At 43.3% G+C, this 17310-nt stretch overlaps 1 protein-coding gene across 3 annotated transcripts in view; it reads right to left on the bottom strand.

The window, feature by feature from the left end:
• Nucleotides 1–17310, bottom strand: part of LOC128687820 (calcium/calmodulin-dependent protein kinase type II alpha chain-like) — an 897132-nt gene that overhangs the window by 192975 nt on the left and 686847 nt on the right. For all 3 annotated transcript variants that reach the window (XM_070083804.1, XM_070083805.1, XM_070083806.1), the window contains one exon: nucleotides 10823–10877. In XM_070083804.1, coding sequence (XP_069939905.1) covers nucleotides 10823–10877 — 55 coding nt within the window. The remainder of the gene's footprint in view (nucleotides 1–10822; nucleotides 10878–17310) is intronic.

Here is a 17310-nt window from a genome sequence, read left to right as displayed (position 1 = left end):
GTAAGTTCGGGTCGACTTTCTTCTTCCTGGTGTTCTTACCACATTTACCTTACTCAGCTTCTTAATCACCTCCATTGGACCCTCATACTTGGGTTGCAAGGTATGGCCTGGCACCGGCTTTAAAGCTAACACTGTCTCCCACATTTAATGAACGCTCCACAGCAGTCTTGTCATAACTGTTTCATACGGTTTTGAGCTTGTCTGAGGTTGTCAGCTGCCAATTGCCGAGTAAAAGCCAAGTGTTCTTGCATTGCCATGGGGGATAAACATAAAGGCGGCTCCACTTTCCCAGACCATACGTCCTTTAGCATTACTAACGGTCCTCGGACCGCATGACCATAAATGAGTTCAAAAGGACTACATCCTAAACTCTCCTGTTCGCTCTCTCTTAAGGCAAGGAGGAGGAAAGGAATACCTTCATCCCAGTCTGTTGAGAACTGCTCACAGTATGCCCTCATCATGATCTTCAGGGTGTGGTGAAACCTCTATAACACCCTGGGTTTGGGGTCTATATACTGTTGAAACAATGGGTTTAACTCCGACCTTGGGCATAGCTTCACGGAAAATCTTTGATGTGAAATTCGTCCCTCTGTCAGATTGAATCTAATTAGGGAATCCGAACTGTGTGAAGAATCTAAATAGGACTCTCACAATAGCCTTGGCACTAATCTTGCGAAGGGGCACAGCCTCTGGATACGGAGTAGTCGTATCCATTATAGTAAGGAGATATTGATTGCCAAGCCTAGTTTTTGGGAGAGGTCCCACACAGTTTATTACGAGCCGAGAGAAGGGTTCGCCTTCTATGGCAATAGGTAAGAGGGGTGCAGGAGGTTTTTGTGCAGGCTTTCCAATGAGCTGGCAAATAGCACAGTTTCTCAAGTACTCAGTCACGGTATCCATCTTGGGCCAGAAGAAATATCGGGCTAATTTTCCTAAAGTCTTTCTTATTCCCAAATGTCCGCCCATGGGGCTAGAATGTGCCACTTCCAATGCTAACTCCCAAAATCAGACAGGTAAAACCAAGAGCTGTTTTGGCTTGAGACATGAATTAACTGAAGCAGATGGAAATTTCTTCATCAGGATACCGTCAGAGTAATAAAAACGTTCTTCCTTACCCTCAGCTTCCATCTCAGTAAGCGCTTGATCCCTTGCCCGTTTCAACGACGGGTCTTCAAGTTGTTCTTTCACTAAATTTTCCTGATTAAAGTCGTTACTCCGTAATGGGGCAAAATCTACCACTTGGGATTTTGGAGGCTGATTTTCGACTTCGTGTTGATCACTGGCACTGAACAGAGCATCCAAACCCCAATCTGAGGGTTCATCAGGAGTAGGCAGTGGTTCCAAATTCTTAGCCAGAGCCCTGGTTATGGCTGTAAGAGGGAATAGACGAGGACCTTCCTTACACCCTTCAATGGCGTAATTCTCTCCAGAGAACTTCTCTATAACATAAGGTTCTCGGCAAATTCTTCCTCTTCCTAAATCATTACCCACTAATAGATCTACACTCTTAATGGAAAAATCAGTTTCAGAAAGGCCCACAACAGCTTCACCTTGATATGAATCCACGTTCACATACACCGTATGAAGGGATACTCTTGTGATGGTGCCACCGTAACCTTCTAGCAGAACATCCAGGTTAATATAAGTGTCATCATTTAGAGGAAGTAATCCTCTTCTCAGTAAGGTCAGGTAGCTTCCCGTATCCCGATAGGATACTATGTCCACCATTTGGTCCTCTGCAATACCAGCCTTACCCTTAAAGAAGTAAGGCAACATGGCTTCCGAAACTTGTCTGCGAACAACTCAGAGGGAATTAGGCACTTCGATTTTGAGGAAGACGTCATCTGTACAGGTAATGTCTCAGAACCTGACCGCCTACGGTCTCGACTTAATTGGAAACATGAGCGCCTCCAATGGCCTGGTTTCTGACAATAAGAGCAAGTTGGGCCTCCTCTTGCTGTATCTCTCGCGTAAGATGGTCTTCCTTACCATTACTATGGACGACACTCGAGTAGGCTTTTGCTGAATGAGGAGGTCTGCTGATCCATTTTCCTAGGAGAGAAAGGCTGACTTAGGAGAACATAACCTGGCTTTCTCTCTAGACCCTTTTTCCTTGGTCAATTGAGAGGTTATCTCGAAGTGATCAGCTAGAGAAGCAGAGGCCAACACATCTGCAGTCTGGTGTTCAATAACAAAGGAGCGTACATCACCCGTCAGAGAGTTCTGAAATTCTTCTTGCAAGATCAACTGTATCAGGCGCTCCATAGTATCACACCCAGATGACCTCAACCATCGCTCTAGAGCCACCTTTTGTCGGGCAAATTCTACCCAGGTTTGACCGGGCAGTCTTCGTAGAGAGCGGAAGGTGCGCTGATAACTTACAGGAAGCAAGTCATACTCCTTTAAAATGATCTTCTTAACTGCCTCGTAATTTGCATACTTGTCATACGGGAGAGCTGCAGTAAATGATTGAGCCTTACCCTTAAGTGTGGTGTGAAGTAAGGTAGCCCAATGTTCACGAGGCCATCTCATCCCTCGTGCCTGATTCTCAAATGTGTCGAAGTGTCCAAGTCTGTTTCACAAAACCTGGGCACTAATGAGGCAGCCCGGTGCAGGTCAAAGGTCAAGGTTTGAGTAGCAGACGACTTACTCTTTTGTTCCTCTTTTTGCCTCTCGAATCTGATGTTTTCCCTCTCAAACTTCTTTATACAGCAGGCGCTGCGATTCCAGTTGCTCTGTTTGCAACTTTATAAGATGTTCCAGACGTTGAAAGTGTTCGAGTGTGAGAGGAGTCAAAGGTACTGGAGGAGTGGGAGGAGTGTCCCCCTCTAGGCGAAGCTTGGGACGAGCTCCACCTCCGGTCGCCCCCACGTGACCAGGGCTAGCTAATGGGCTCTCATTACACGAATCAGGTGCTACGTTGTCCCGAGACATAGCCTCTGCTCCCAAAGTGAGGCCTTCAAATGAAGCCACCAAATGAGCTACTCCTAGGGGCAAAGATTCCTCCGAGGGTGTCTTGCCATGCAAGTCCAACCTCGGGACAGTGTCAGAGGGCTGAGAAAACAGTATGTTCTGTATTATAGAACGGACAGTACTCGCTATATAACGATTGTTATATGAAACTCCTAAATATCTAGCAACTTGCCAGCATTGTTGTAGTGGTAAAGTCTTCAGCGTATCTGGAGTCAGGTCCTTCAACTGTGATACGTCACGATCCATGGTCAAGAAGTTCAAAGCTCCCGAAACAGGCCCCCCCACTTGTTACGGTTCGAATCTTAATTTTTAGCCAGGTTAGTGCACTCCGTAACAACACACTTCATAGAATGAGAGGATATGGTTCCAAACTTAAAAATGTAAGGCACAAATAATAGTTACTCAGTCTTTTCTAGTTTCTTTTTATTTAAAAGTTTAAATACTTTAGATATTCATAAATATCTATTAAATATCACTGTCAGAAACTTTCCTTCACACAAGAGAACTCTTAAATATAATGTACATCATAGACCCCCTCTGGAGACTATGTCAATATGGCCACTACACTTGATAATGATCTGAGGAATATTACTGCTTCCTCAATAGTAACATTACTTGAGTGCAAATGCATACATTGAGAATTAACATTTTCACTGAGTAACTCCCTGGCATAAGGAATATATCACAAAGTTCTAAGCTTGACTTGACACTGGTCGCCACATCGTAACCCGAGGGTAACAGTATATAATTGTCCGCAGACTTCACTTCACAATAAACCACAAGCTGGTTCAGGAGTTTCTATAACAATTCTCTATCCAAGTGAGAATAAGGCGGAGAGAGTGAACTGCCATATACAGTTAATCCTTTCATGACATCAACTCGTCAAAAGGGGGAGAGGGTAGAGCGGTGCGAACTACCCACCAATGGACATACCTTGTTATAAACCTTAGCCAGGTGTACCTAACACATTACTCAAGATATATATATATATACACATCATACCCGGGTATATTCCTAAATCAGATATTATAAACTAGTGGAATCTTTAATTTAGCTAATATTAAAGAAACCCCGATTATAATATTAAGTGGATAATACATATAAATTTATCTCATTATGACATTGGTCATAATTATTATGATTTTTATTATTATTATTACTGCAAAGCGCTTAACCCGGAGGGCCACAAGTACCTGGAGAACGGGTGGTAATCACGTCTGATCCAAGAAAAGTAAGAGTAGCTACCTCTCTCTCCCACATTTCCGCTCTCCATTAGTTCCTGCCATATGTTGCTACAACACACACCCCTTCTCCCTCTACTACTCTCCTACTACTCCAATCCCCTTCCCCCTATTACCCTCCCCTTCCTCCAATCCATCCCTTCCCCTCCCTCTAATACCCTCCCTAACCACACCTAGGACATTCCTACCCCTCCTTTTCACCCACTCACCCCCCATCTTTACTTCCACTAACCAACCCTGCGTCGGTGCAATCTATCACGGGAGACAAGACATTCCACACAGCGAAATTTATAATAAATGCAAAGAAATTAAAGAGGATGTGATTAATTATGCGGAACACCACGTAAGGAAGACAGAATGATCTTAGGCGCATGTCAGCAATGTATGACTAGTGTTCTCGTCAGATGTGAGGAAATATGCCACTTAGAATAAAACATGCTGTGAATACACACAAAATATTGGCACACGAAAGGGAGAAAGCTAACATATTGTCAAGAAGGATATAAAAACGCTAATAATGTAAGACTTCCTACAGTCTTCCCCAAGACTTGATTGAGCCCTGATTAAGCGCCTTATGAACTGCGAAATACAGATTTTTAAGTTGAACTTCGATGTTCTGTACTAATGATAACATTACAGACAACTTGCCTTACATATGATCTACTTTATCGACAATCAACGGTAAATGAGCTTATAAAACTGTATTTTAGACCATACCTGGAGTTTACCTGGAGAGAGTTCCGGGGGTCAACGCCCCCGCGGCCCGGTCTGTGACCAGGCCTCCATAAATTCATGTGCAACGAACAGTTCTTTAGTCCACCCCCCACAAAAAAAGAATCGCGATGGGTAACCCTTTATCGCCGGATTTAAGCAACCTGTACATAGAATTCTTTGAAAATATTTTACTGAAACACATCTAAGCAGAAAATGGCTCATGTGGATGATGTGTTTGTGGCCCATAACTGAATGCTGAAGAGATTTCTTACCTAGACCGAACTTTTTGGTCAATTCCCTTAAGTTCAGTACAAAACAGAAAGCCAGACCATTTATATCTTTTTCTAAATACTTTGATACATGATACATAAGCATAAAAGGATACTCAAATTCAGGACAAATGGAAAGCCTACAAACGTATCCTCAAATGCATATTACTATTGCAACTTCCGTAATGGAGTGAACCGCTGTGTTGTTGCTTCAATGTTCATCAGAGATCTTAGACTCTGTTGCTCGGATATTCTGGATAGTGCAGTAGCTTAAGTATTCCAGAGTTCGTCACCGAGGCATTGGAATATCAACAAGTTGCACTAAACCTGGAAGACGTAACTTGCCATTTAACAACAACTTGATTCCACCGCTAATAATAACCTTCAAGTCTTTAATTAAAAATGAAGCATTTTGGAATGAATCACCAAAATTTATCAGTGGCTGTGTGCCCACTGTCCATAAACTAAAAAAATACTCTCAACATCATAATATTACAATACAATTTTTAATATGCTCTGTCCAACACTGAAGTGTTTTGTTTACATATATGAACTACAGTTGTTATCCCGTTAAAGGGACAAAAGCTGGTAAACTGATCTGCAACACCTCACTGGTAGAATGATACATCAAGGAACTATGTTCAGTGACACATTAAAAAAATGCGCTGCTTGAAATCTTACAAGTGGTTTACATGGAGTTTACCTGGAGAGTGTTCCGGGGGTCAACGCCCCCGCGGGCCGGTATTAATGTTGTTAGAATTACCGACAATATGTTATGTAAAAGGGCACAGTTATAAATAATGACATTTTACTGTGGCAACGTTTCGCTCTCTAGGAGCTTTTATAAAGCTCCTGGAGAGCGAAACGTTCCCACAATAAAATGTCACATTAGTTGCACCTGCGTCATTTTACGTAACATTCATGATCAACATTGTTGTCATAACTGTTGACGTAGATGACTGGTATATATACACATATATACACATATATACACATATATACACTGTCCAGCATCCATTATGAATATATTATCACGAGGATAATAATGTATACCTGTTGTTGATTACATATTGTTGTACGTGAAAGTTAAGCTATTATCACTTATAATGTCAATCACATGTACACGGCACACACTAACTTAATATATATAACCGATTACATTCTGTACAGTATTAAAATAATCATTTATATATAATCCATATATCAAGGTAACCAAATATAATGTTACAGCTGCCTTCTACTCTCCCTTCATACTGCCTTCTACTCTCCCTTCATACTGCCTTCTACTCTCCCTTCATACTGCCTTCTACTCTCCCTTCATACTGCCTTCTACTCTCCCTTCATACTGCCTTCTACTCTCCCTTCATACTGCCTTCTACTCTCCCTTCATACTGCCTTCTACTCTCCCTTCATACTGCCTTCTACTCTCCCTTCATACTGCCTTCTACTCTCCCTTCATACTGCCTTCTACTCTCCCTATATGCTGTCTCCTACTCTCCCTTCATACCGGTTTCTACTCTCCCTTATACTGCCTCCTACTTTCCCTTTACACTGCCCCCTACTTTCCCTTTATACCGCCTCCTACTCTCCCTTTATACTGTCTCCTACTCTCCCTTATACTGCCTCCTACCTTCCCTTCGTACTGCCTCCTACTCTCTCTTCATACTGCCTTCTACTCTCCCTTTACACTGCCTCCTACTTTCCCTTTACACTGCCTCCTACTTTCCCTTTATACCGCCTCCTACTCTCCCATTATACTGTCTCCTACTCTCCCTTATACTGCCTCCTACCTTCCCTTCGTACTGCCTTCTACTCTCCCTTCATACTGCTGTCTACTCTCCCTTTATACTGCCTCCTACTTTCCCTTTACACTGCCTTCTACTCTCTCTCTTTACACTGCCTTATACTCTCCCTTTACACTGCCTTCTACTCCCCCTTTATACTGTCTCCTACTTTCCCTTTACACTGCCTTCTACTCTCCCTTTATACTGCCTAATCAACATTGTACGTGATGAAAGTGTGATCAACACTGTACATGATGAACGTGTGATCAACACTGCACATGAACGGCCAATAGAGGTTTACGACGAGAATAAGAGCCACACTGTAGTAGGTGGTAGGGAGAGCGAGCTACCAGGAACAAAGTTGCTAGTACTAGGAGAGTCAACTATACGGAGATTGACTGGGATCATGGAGGCGACCATACACGACCAGAAGCATGGAGAGAAAAACTTGTGGAAGATGTAATGATAGAGTCAACATGTGAAGGAAGCAACAAGAATGAGAGATGAGCCAGAGAAACTCAAACTGGACCTCAGTTTTACTTGTGTAGCGCTATTTGCTGCTACTACTACTACTACTAATAATAATAATAATAATATCTGTCTACAAAGTACATGTACAAGGTATACAGGCCTAACTGACATCAATGACATACTACTATATATAAAGCCCCTTGTTATGCTGAGCATTTCGGGCAAATCAAGTCAGTTCTGTCCCAGGATGCGACCCACACCAGTCGACTAACACCCAGGTACCCATTTTACTGATGGGTGAGCATAGACACCAGTTGTCTTATGGAAACATATCCTAATGTTTTTCCTGCCGTATCCGGGGATCGATCCCCGGATCTCAGTGTGTGAGCTGAGTGCGCTAAGAAGCTTTGAGAACCTTGTGGAAATGGGAATGAGAAGGAAATGTAGGGAAGGACTAGCAACAAATGATGTAAAGAGAAAATTTCTAAATGCAATGGTAATGGGAACTACAGGAAGAAACTGTACAAAAAAGAATTATGTTAATATAAAGTGACAAGAACCAAAGGAAGAATTTGTACCAAACAAAGAAAAGAATCAATAAAAGGGAAAGTCCACTGTTCACTGAGGAATGTAGAGGCACCAGGACAAGAGCAAGAGTGTTCAGAAGAAATAGAGAGAAAATCAAACTGTAGTAAACCAGAATAAAGCAGGAGAGCCTCAATTATGCAAGAAGAAGGAAGTCTGAAAGGCCGTTTAAAAATTATATAACACTGAAGGCCAAAACAGAACCAAAATTACTCTACTGCCACATAATAATACATACCTTGATGACCAGATGATAATGATTAAGAAAAAAGATGGGACGGTGACAGAATGACAGTGAAAAGATGGGACGGTGACAGAATGACAGTGAAAAGAGCGAAAAGTTCATAAAAAATGTCTTTACATAAGAAAGTGGAAAATTATTAGGGGTGTTAAACTTAATGAGAGGCACTAAAAAGCATCAACACAAGAAATGAAGTGATGAACATAGCAAGTGAGCTGGATGTAACAAGGACCAGATACCATAGGCACTGAGAATAGGAGCATAACCACATAGGCACTGAGAATAGGAGCATAACCACATAGGCACTGAGAATAGGAGCATAACCACATAGGCACTGAGAATAGGAGCATAACCACATAGGCAGCCAATCAGGACAAGTGCCATAAAACTAGAAAAAATGCAAACGAGGTCCTCATATATAAAAATTGAGGAGAGACAAGAGGCACTAGACTATTGGCTGTTATCTCAAGCATACATACTGTCAAATGTGTTGGAGAATATAGTAAGGAAAAAGATACTTAAGCACTTGATCGAAGGAGATTCTAAACTGAAAACCAGGATGGATTTCGAGATGGATGAAGCATGTGAATAGACTCCAGAAGGTTCAAAGGTCTGCAACCAAACTAGTACCAAAACTCAGGGAGGTGCACTATGAGGTTGAAGGAACTGGACCTGCGGACACTGGAGAGACCACAGGCGGATACATGATTTACGACATACAAAATCTTAAGAGGGATAATGGGACAGATGGGAAGTCATAATTAAGATAACCAAGATCAAGGGGTTACAGTTGGAAGCTGAAAACACTGGAGCCATACATGTATAAGAAGTGTTTCTTTAACTCATAGGCTGATTAAAAAGCGGAACAACTCGGATGAGGCAGTAGTGGAGGCGAACTTAATTAATACACAGCTTCAAGAGAAGATATGATAAGGTCCAAGAGGCTAGAAATCAGTGAAGTCGATCAAAGTGGTTAAAGGGGAGAGGCCAGATGATCTCGGAACCTGCAAACACAGCTCGGTGAGTACACACACACACACACACACACACACACACACACACACACACACACACACACACACACACACACACACACACACACACACACACACACACGTCAGGAAGACAGCAGCGACGAGGCGAGGTGTCAGAGTGGGCGCCTGTGACGAGTGGGGTTCCACAGGGGTCAGTCCTAGGACCAGTGCTGTTTCTGGTATTTGTGAACATGACGGAAGGAATAGACTCCGAAGTGTCCGTTTGCAAATGATGTAAAGTTGATGAGAAGAATTCAATCGGACGAGGACCAGGCTGCAGGCCTGGTCCAGCAAATGGCTCCTGGAGTTCAACCCCACCAAGTGCAAAGTCATGAAGATTCGGGAAGGACAAAGAAGATTATAAACCTCACTCGAGGAAACAACTCTTGTGCTGAGTATAACACCAGGAACATCTCCTGAGGCACACATCAACCAATAACTGCTGCAACATATGGGTGCCTAGCAAACCTAAGAACAGCATTCCGCCATCTTAATAAGGAATCATTCAAGACCCTGTACAGTGTGTACGTTAGGCCCCTATTGGAGTATGCAGCACCAGTTTGGAACCCAGATCTAGCCAAGGATGTAAAGAAACTAGAGAAAGCGCAAAGGTTTGCAACAAGACTAGTCCCAGAGCTAAGAGGTATGTCCTATGAGGAGAGGTTAAGGGAAATCAACCTGACGACACTGGAGGACAGGAGAGATAGGGGGACATGATAACGACATACAAAATACTGAGAGGAACTGGCAAGGTGGACAAAGACAGGATGTTCCAGAGATGGGACACAGTTGAAAGTTGAAGACACAGATGAATCACAGGGATGTTAGGAAGTATTTCTTCAATCACAAGAGTTGTCAGGAAGAGGAATAATCTGGGAAGCGATGCAGTGGAGGCAGGAACCTTTCATAGCAGAGGTATGATCAAGCTCATGGTTCAGGAATAGCGACCCAGTAGCGGCCAGTGAAGAGGCGGGGCCAGGAGCTATGACTCGACCCCTGCAACCACAACTAGGTGAGTACACACACACGTACACACACACACACACACACACACACGTGGAACAGACAAGGTGGACAGAGACAAGATGTTCCAGAGATGGGACACAGAAACAAGGGGTCACAATTGGAAGCTGAAGACACAGATGAATCACAGGGATGTTAGGACGTATTTCTTTAGTCACAGAGTTGTCAGGAAGTGGAATAGTCTGGCAAGCGATGTAGTGGAGGCAGGAACCATACATAGTTTTAAGACGAGGTATGATAAAGCTCATGGAGCAGGGACAGGGAGGACCCAGTAACGGTCATTGAAGAGGCGGTGCCAGGAGTATCGAGCCCTGCAACCACAATTAGGCGAGTACAATTAGGCGAGTATACACACCACGCCAAGTGTCTACCGACAAGTGCCTCTAACAACTGTTAACTAACATGAAAGAGGTCGTTACAAAGAAGTAAGAGAATAATAAACAGAGGTGGCAGTAAGATAAGTAACTAAGTGTTAGCATATACTTACAGGTCGAAAACCAGGTAGTGGAATGATTCCTCCTGTATGCTGTCATGAAGGCGAACTGTAACAAAGACACACACTCATTATCCTCAGGAATTCACTACACAAACAATTTATTATAGTCTCTCACACAAACAATTTATTATAGTCTCTCACACAAACAATTTATTATAGTCTCTCACACAAACAATTTATTATAGTCTCTCACACAAACAATTTATTATAGTCTCTCACACAACAATTTATTATAGTCTCTCACACAAACAATTTATTATAGTCTCTCACACAAACAATTTATTATAGTCTCTCACACAAACAATTTATTATAGTCTCTCACACAAACAATTTATTATAGTCTCTCACACAAAAATTTATTATAGTCTCTCACACAAACAATTTATTATAGTCTCTCACACAAACAATTTATTATAGTCTCTCACACAAACAATTTATTATATATCATATATTTATTCATCGCGTGTAAGCACATGAAAACGTTCCGGTTTTCCTATTTATAATTTTTCACCATACTATATAATATATTCTTAGGCATAAAATGTACGTAGTTACATATGTTGACATCCAAATTTTCATTCCGCTCTCCCTCTTTCCTCTATCTTCCGTCAAATATAATATAACATCAAAATTTCCCTTACCTTTCCCCCTCCCGTGTCTTTCCTGTCTCTCATGCATAATTTCTCTTACCACCACTCCAGGATGATGGAGATATCGTCATAAAAATTCCATCTCTCCTCCATATGGTGAGCTCGGAGTATTTTGGGCAACTGTATGAAATCAATCGTACAAAACAACTGAGTGCTATTCACAGTTGTTCGTGTCTTAGACAAAATATACCTAAATGAGAATAAATCTGATAGGATAGATTATCATTAGAGATGGCAATTTCCAAGTAAAAGTAACTCCAGCTATGCTGGAACGAAACCGTTCAAGCTGTCATAGCTGATGAACCCTTGCTGGAATGACTGACGATATCCTCATTGCCCTCCTGAACTCTCCCAGATCAGACTGACAGATTTCAACACCTTGTATGAGCCTCATCCTGCATGATGGATTACGGCAAGGAAACGTACCTAGCTTTTGTTCCCACTGTGTAACAATGAAATACAAGACGATAGCAGCACACTGCAGATGTATCCAACTTATTAAAAATAATGCGGCATTTCGGTTGTGTGTGTGAAATAAATTCAGTGTGTTCTATAACTACGTGTGTCTTCATTCCCTGTCTTCTCTAACAAAGTTTCTTCGTCTTTCCTCAGAGAGTATATTTCTCCTAATTTATTTTTAGATTTATTGTTTATATTTATTAGGCCACTTTATACGATACGTGGAAATTGAGGCAGTGTATGTAGGTCCAAACATTTTCTGATTTCTAATGACGATTTGCACATCTCCGGGTGTAAACACCGGCACTCTTCACCAAAGTGGCACTTCCCATTTCCCAACATGTTGCCACACCTCATATGTACTTAAATCTGTATTTCACAGTTGCAAGTACCTCAGACATAAACCTAATATTTTCTATCTTTTTCTGCAACACATGATATCTTGTTTACTTCATCGTGTCGTGAGTTTTCTTCGCTATCCTTCTCTGGGTTGTCTTGGCTACCCTGTTGTGCTGCAGTATTTACTGAATTTTCTTGGTTATCTTCCTCTACCTACAGTTTCGATGGTTTACCATTTTAACTGTCTAGTTCAAGAAATGTTTATTTTCCTCTGTTAAACATCAGCATACCTGTCTCAACCACACTGTTCTAGCCTATCATTCACCATGTAATCTGTCTTCAATTCCTCTTCCCATTTTTATGAGTACTTGATAGGTTCTCCAAGGACCTTGATCCTTATATTACGGGTGCTTAAAGCTTTTCATCTCTCCTACAGATTTAAATAAATTTATCTTCTGAGGTTTGTGAACTAAGCGTGCTAATAACTTCCTAGCAAGAAACATGGAATTTTCTCCAGCACATCCCAGAGTGAATCTCTCTCTCACTACACTTAAACCTTCCTTCACACCCTCCACAGATTTCATCCTAAGACATTTTGACAACTGCTTGTGTAGGACGTGGTTGTGTGATGTGCTATGGACGTGGTTGTGTGATGTGCTATGGACGTGGTTGTGTGATGTGCTACGGGCGATGGGTAATGAATGGCGAGTGATGGGTGTTCACTGTATCTTATAAGGTAGTATTATGGAACAGATCAGATGGTATAACAATTTAGCTAAAAATACTGACTTACTGAGAGCTCTGGAGACGTCCGACAGTGTCACGGTCGTGAACTTCTGGGTATAAGCATGGTGGACTGTCAGCTATGGCAGCAGTACCGGGAGGTATCAAGGGTGACCAATCCTCCCCTCAACACTTACACAACACCCACGATAAGGCTACTTTGCCTAACACCTGATTACCACAGCTACTACCTTCAATGTGTTGTCTTCACTATATGTCACTATTTACGACATTCTCAGTTTTGCTTCTATAACCATATTCCTGCTACGTTGAAATAATGACTTACTAAGAGATTAGTTAAACCATACCACGGGCGGGGTTAGAACCCGCGATCAGAGTCTCTAAACTCCAGGCCGTCGCAACGGTCTGGAGTGTTGACTCTCTCTGATCGGGGGTTCTAACCCCGCCCGTGGTATGGTTTGTTTGCAATCATGTCATTACGATTTCCTGAGTCAAGTTAAGAGATTAGTTGATGGGCTATGGCGACCCTGTTTAATGTTCACTAATATATTTATATATACATACTTCATTATTGATCCCTTGTTTATAATGCCAGGGACTATCAAACAGTTCCCGGAGTGAAGAAATTTGACGGTGGCGTAACAACCCTTTGTAAAATAGCGAGACAAGTTTTCCAGCGGTCGGTCATTCCATTAAGGTTAGATGGGCTTTTTTTTTTGTCGTATTGTCGGTGCACTGTTGCGACTTTTGTATAACAGAAAGTAATCTTTAAAAGAAAGAACAGTATGACTGAAATTTTGTATCAAGCTCAGTAAAATGGCTAATGAAACTGTTAAAATACTTCAGGAAGCATTTGGAGACAAAGCAATGGGTCAGACACAGCGTTTTGACTTTTTCTAGCTTCAAAACTGGACGACCGTCAGTAGTGGATGATGAATGCTTGTGTCATCTATCAACGTCAACAACAGACGTAAACACTGAAAAAGTGAGGAAGGTCATTCATGAAGATCATCGTCAGAATATCCAGTACAACCAGGTAACCTCCAGGTAACCAAGTAACCTCCAGGTAACCAGGTAAGCGCTGTGAGAATTTCTTAAGGGTCGTGTAACAGCATTTTGAATGCAAATGTGAACATGAAGCGAGGGGCTGCAGTCTGTGTCCTGACTGCTGACTTAACACCAGAAAGGCCATTGTTGTCTGTCCAAAAACATGGCGGTCGTCCCCCACCCTCGCTACTCCCCTGATCTAGCTGCCTCTGACTCCTCTCCCTCTCCCTCTCCCTCTCCCTCTCCCTCTCCCTCTCTCTCTCTCTCTCTCTCTCTCTCTCTCTCTCTCTCTCTCTTACTCTCAAAAACAAAAGTGGCACTCAAGAGGCGGGGTTTTAACGACTTGGAGTTTCAAACAGAATTACAAACTGTCTCAGACGCTGTTAGAAAAAGAGCTCAAGAAATGTTTGGAGAAGCAACATAATCACTGGGATCACTTATAGTCTCCCGAGCACTTCAACCTAACTTCAATTAGTTGACTGGGTAACACTATATTTTTCTCCCCTAGCAGTTCAGGAACTTCTTGACAGTACCTGGTATAATTGTGATGCAATGTAAAAGGGGTTACTAGTATAGTTTCTTATATTTGGTATTACTACATTCCCTAAATTTTGGTCTACCTTGTGGCACCAAAATTTTCTCATTCACTTTTACACAAAATTATTTGTTTCCATGTACTTCTCTTTCAAATTTATTTCTCTGTGTCCGTTGGTCTTGTGTGTTTCCTGTTACCACAGGACTCCCTTGTGTGCTTCCTGTTACCACAGGACTCCCTTGTGTGCTTCCTGTTACCACAGGACTCCCTTGTGTGTTTCCTGTTACCACAGGACTCCCTTGTGTGCTTCCTGTTACCGCAGGACTCCCTTGTGTGTTTCATGTTACCGCAGGACTCCCTTGTGTGTTTCCTGTTACCGCAGGACTCCCTTGTGTGTTTCCTGTTACCGCAGGACTCCCTTGTGTGTTTCCTGTTACCGCAGGACTCCCTTGTGTGCTTCCTGTTACCACAGGACTCCCTTGTGTGTTTCCTGTTACCGCAGGACTCCCTTGTGTGCTTCCTGTTACCGCAGGACTCCCTTGTGTGTTTCCTGTTACCGCAGGACTCCCTTGTGTGTTTCCTGTTACCGCAGGACTCCCTTGTGTGTTTCCTGTTACCGCAGGACTCCCTTGTGTGCTTCCTGTTACCACAGGACTCCCTTGTGTGTTTCCTGTTACCGCAGGACTCCCTTGTGTGTTTCCTGTTACCGCAGGACTCCCTTGTGTGTTTCCTGTTACCGCAGGACTCCCTTGTGTGTTTCCTGTTACCACAGGACTCCCTTGTGTGCTTCCTGTTACCGCAGGACTCCCTTGTGTGTTTCCTGTTACCGCAGGACTCCCTTGTGTGTTTCCTGTTACCGCAGGACTCCCTTGTGTGTTTCCTGTTACCGCAGGACTCCCTTGTGTGTTTCCTGTTACCGCAGGACTCCCTTGTGTGTTTCCTGTTACCGCAGGACTCCCTTGTGTGTTTCCTGTTACCGCAGGACTCCCTTGTGTGTTTCCTGTTACCGCAGGACTCCCTTGTGTGTTTCCTGTTACCGCAGGACTCCCTTGTGTGTTTCCTGTTACCGCAGGACTCCCTTGTGTGTTTCCTGTTACCGCAGGACTCCCTTGTGTGTTTCCTGTTACCGCAGGACTCCCTTGTGTGTTTCCTGTTACCGCAGGACTCCCTTGTGTGTTTCCTGTTACCGCAGGACTCCCTTGTGTGTTTCCTGTTACCGCAGGACTCCCTTGTGTGTTTCCTGTTACCGCAGGACTCCCTTGTGTGTTTCCTGTTACCGCAGGACTCCCTTGTGTGTTTCCTGTTACCGCAGGACTCCCTTGTGTGTTTCCTGTTACCACAGGACTCCCTTGTGTGTTTCCTGTTACCACAGGACTCCCTTGTGTGTTTCCTGTTACCACAGGACTCCCTTGTGTGTTTCCTGTTACCACAGGACTCCCTTGTGTGTTTCCTGTTACCACAGGACTCCCTTGTGTGTTTCCTGTTACCACAGGACTCCCTTGTGTGTTTCCTGTTACCACAGGACTCCCTTGTGTGTTTCCTGTTACCACAGGACTCCCTTGTGTGTTTCCTGTTACCACAGGACTCCCTTGTGTGTTTCCTGTTACCACAGGACTCCCTTGTGTGTTTCCTGTTACCACAGGACTCCCTTGTGTGTTTCCTGTTACCACAGAACTCCCTTGTGTGTTTCCTGTTACCACAGGACTCCCTTGTGTGTTTCCTGTTACCACAGGACTCCCTTGTGTGTTTCCTGTTACCACAGGACTCCCTTGTGTGTTTCCTGTTACCACAGGACTCCCTTGTGTGTTTCCTGTTACCACAGGACTCCCTTGTGTGTTTCCTGTTACCACAGGACTCCCTTGTGTGTTTCCTGTTACCACAGGACTCCCTTGTGTGTTTCCTGTTACCACAGGACTTCATTGTGTGTTTCCTGTTACCACAGGACTCCCCTGTGTGTTTCCTGTTACCACAGGACTCCCCTGTGTGCTTCCTGTTACCACAGGACTCCCCTGTGTGCTTCCTGTTACCACAGGACTCCCCTGTGTGCTTCCTGTTACCACAGGACTCCCTTGTGTGCTTCCTGTTACCACAGGACTCCCTTGTGTGTTTCTTGTTACCACAGGACTCCCTTGTGTGTTTCCTGTTACCACAGGACTCCCTTGTGTGTTTCCTGTTACCACTAATCGGTCTGAGGATCGACGACCCAAATGATTTCTTCATGAATGAGCCTCAAAACTCCATAAATGTATGCCAGATTTCCGACATTACCCTAACTCCGATAGATTTCGAAAAAGCCATTGACAACATGCCCATGCACTCAGCCCCGGGCCCAGACTCGTGGAACTCTGTTTTCATTAAGAACTGCAAGAAACCCCTCTCGTGTGCCCTAAGCACACTATGGAGGAGGAGCTTGGACATGGGTGAAATTCCACAGTCACTTAAAACAACGGATATAGCCCCACTCCATAAAGGTGGCAGCAAAGCATTAGCTAAGAACTATAGATCAATAGCTCTGACGTCCCACATCATAAAAATCTTTGAAAGAGTGCTAAGAAGCATGATTGCAAATCACCTGGATTCCCAAAATCTGCACAATCCAGGGCAACATGGGTTCAGGGCAGGTCGCTCCTGCCTCTCACAACTACTGGATCACTATGACATGGCCTTGGATGCACTGGAAGAAAATCAGAATGCAGATGTAATAT

The sequence above is a fragment of the Cherax quadricarinatus genome, chromosome 10 (assembly GCF_038502225.1).
Source record: "Cherax quadricarinatus isolate ZL_2023a chromosome 10, ASM3850222v1, whole genome shotgun sequence".
Taxonomy (NCBI): Eukaryota; Metazoa; Arthropoda; class Malacostraca; order Decapoda; family Parastacidae; genus Cherax; species Cherax quadricarinatus.
The sequence above is the reverse complement of the archived record's forward strand: the minus strand, read 5'-3'. Positions and strand labels throughout refer to the sequence as shown.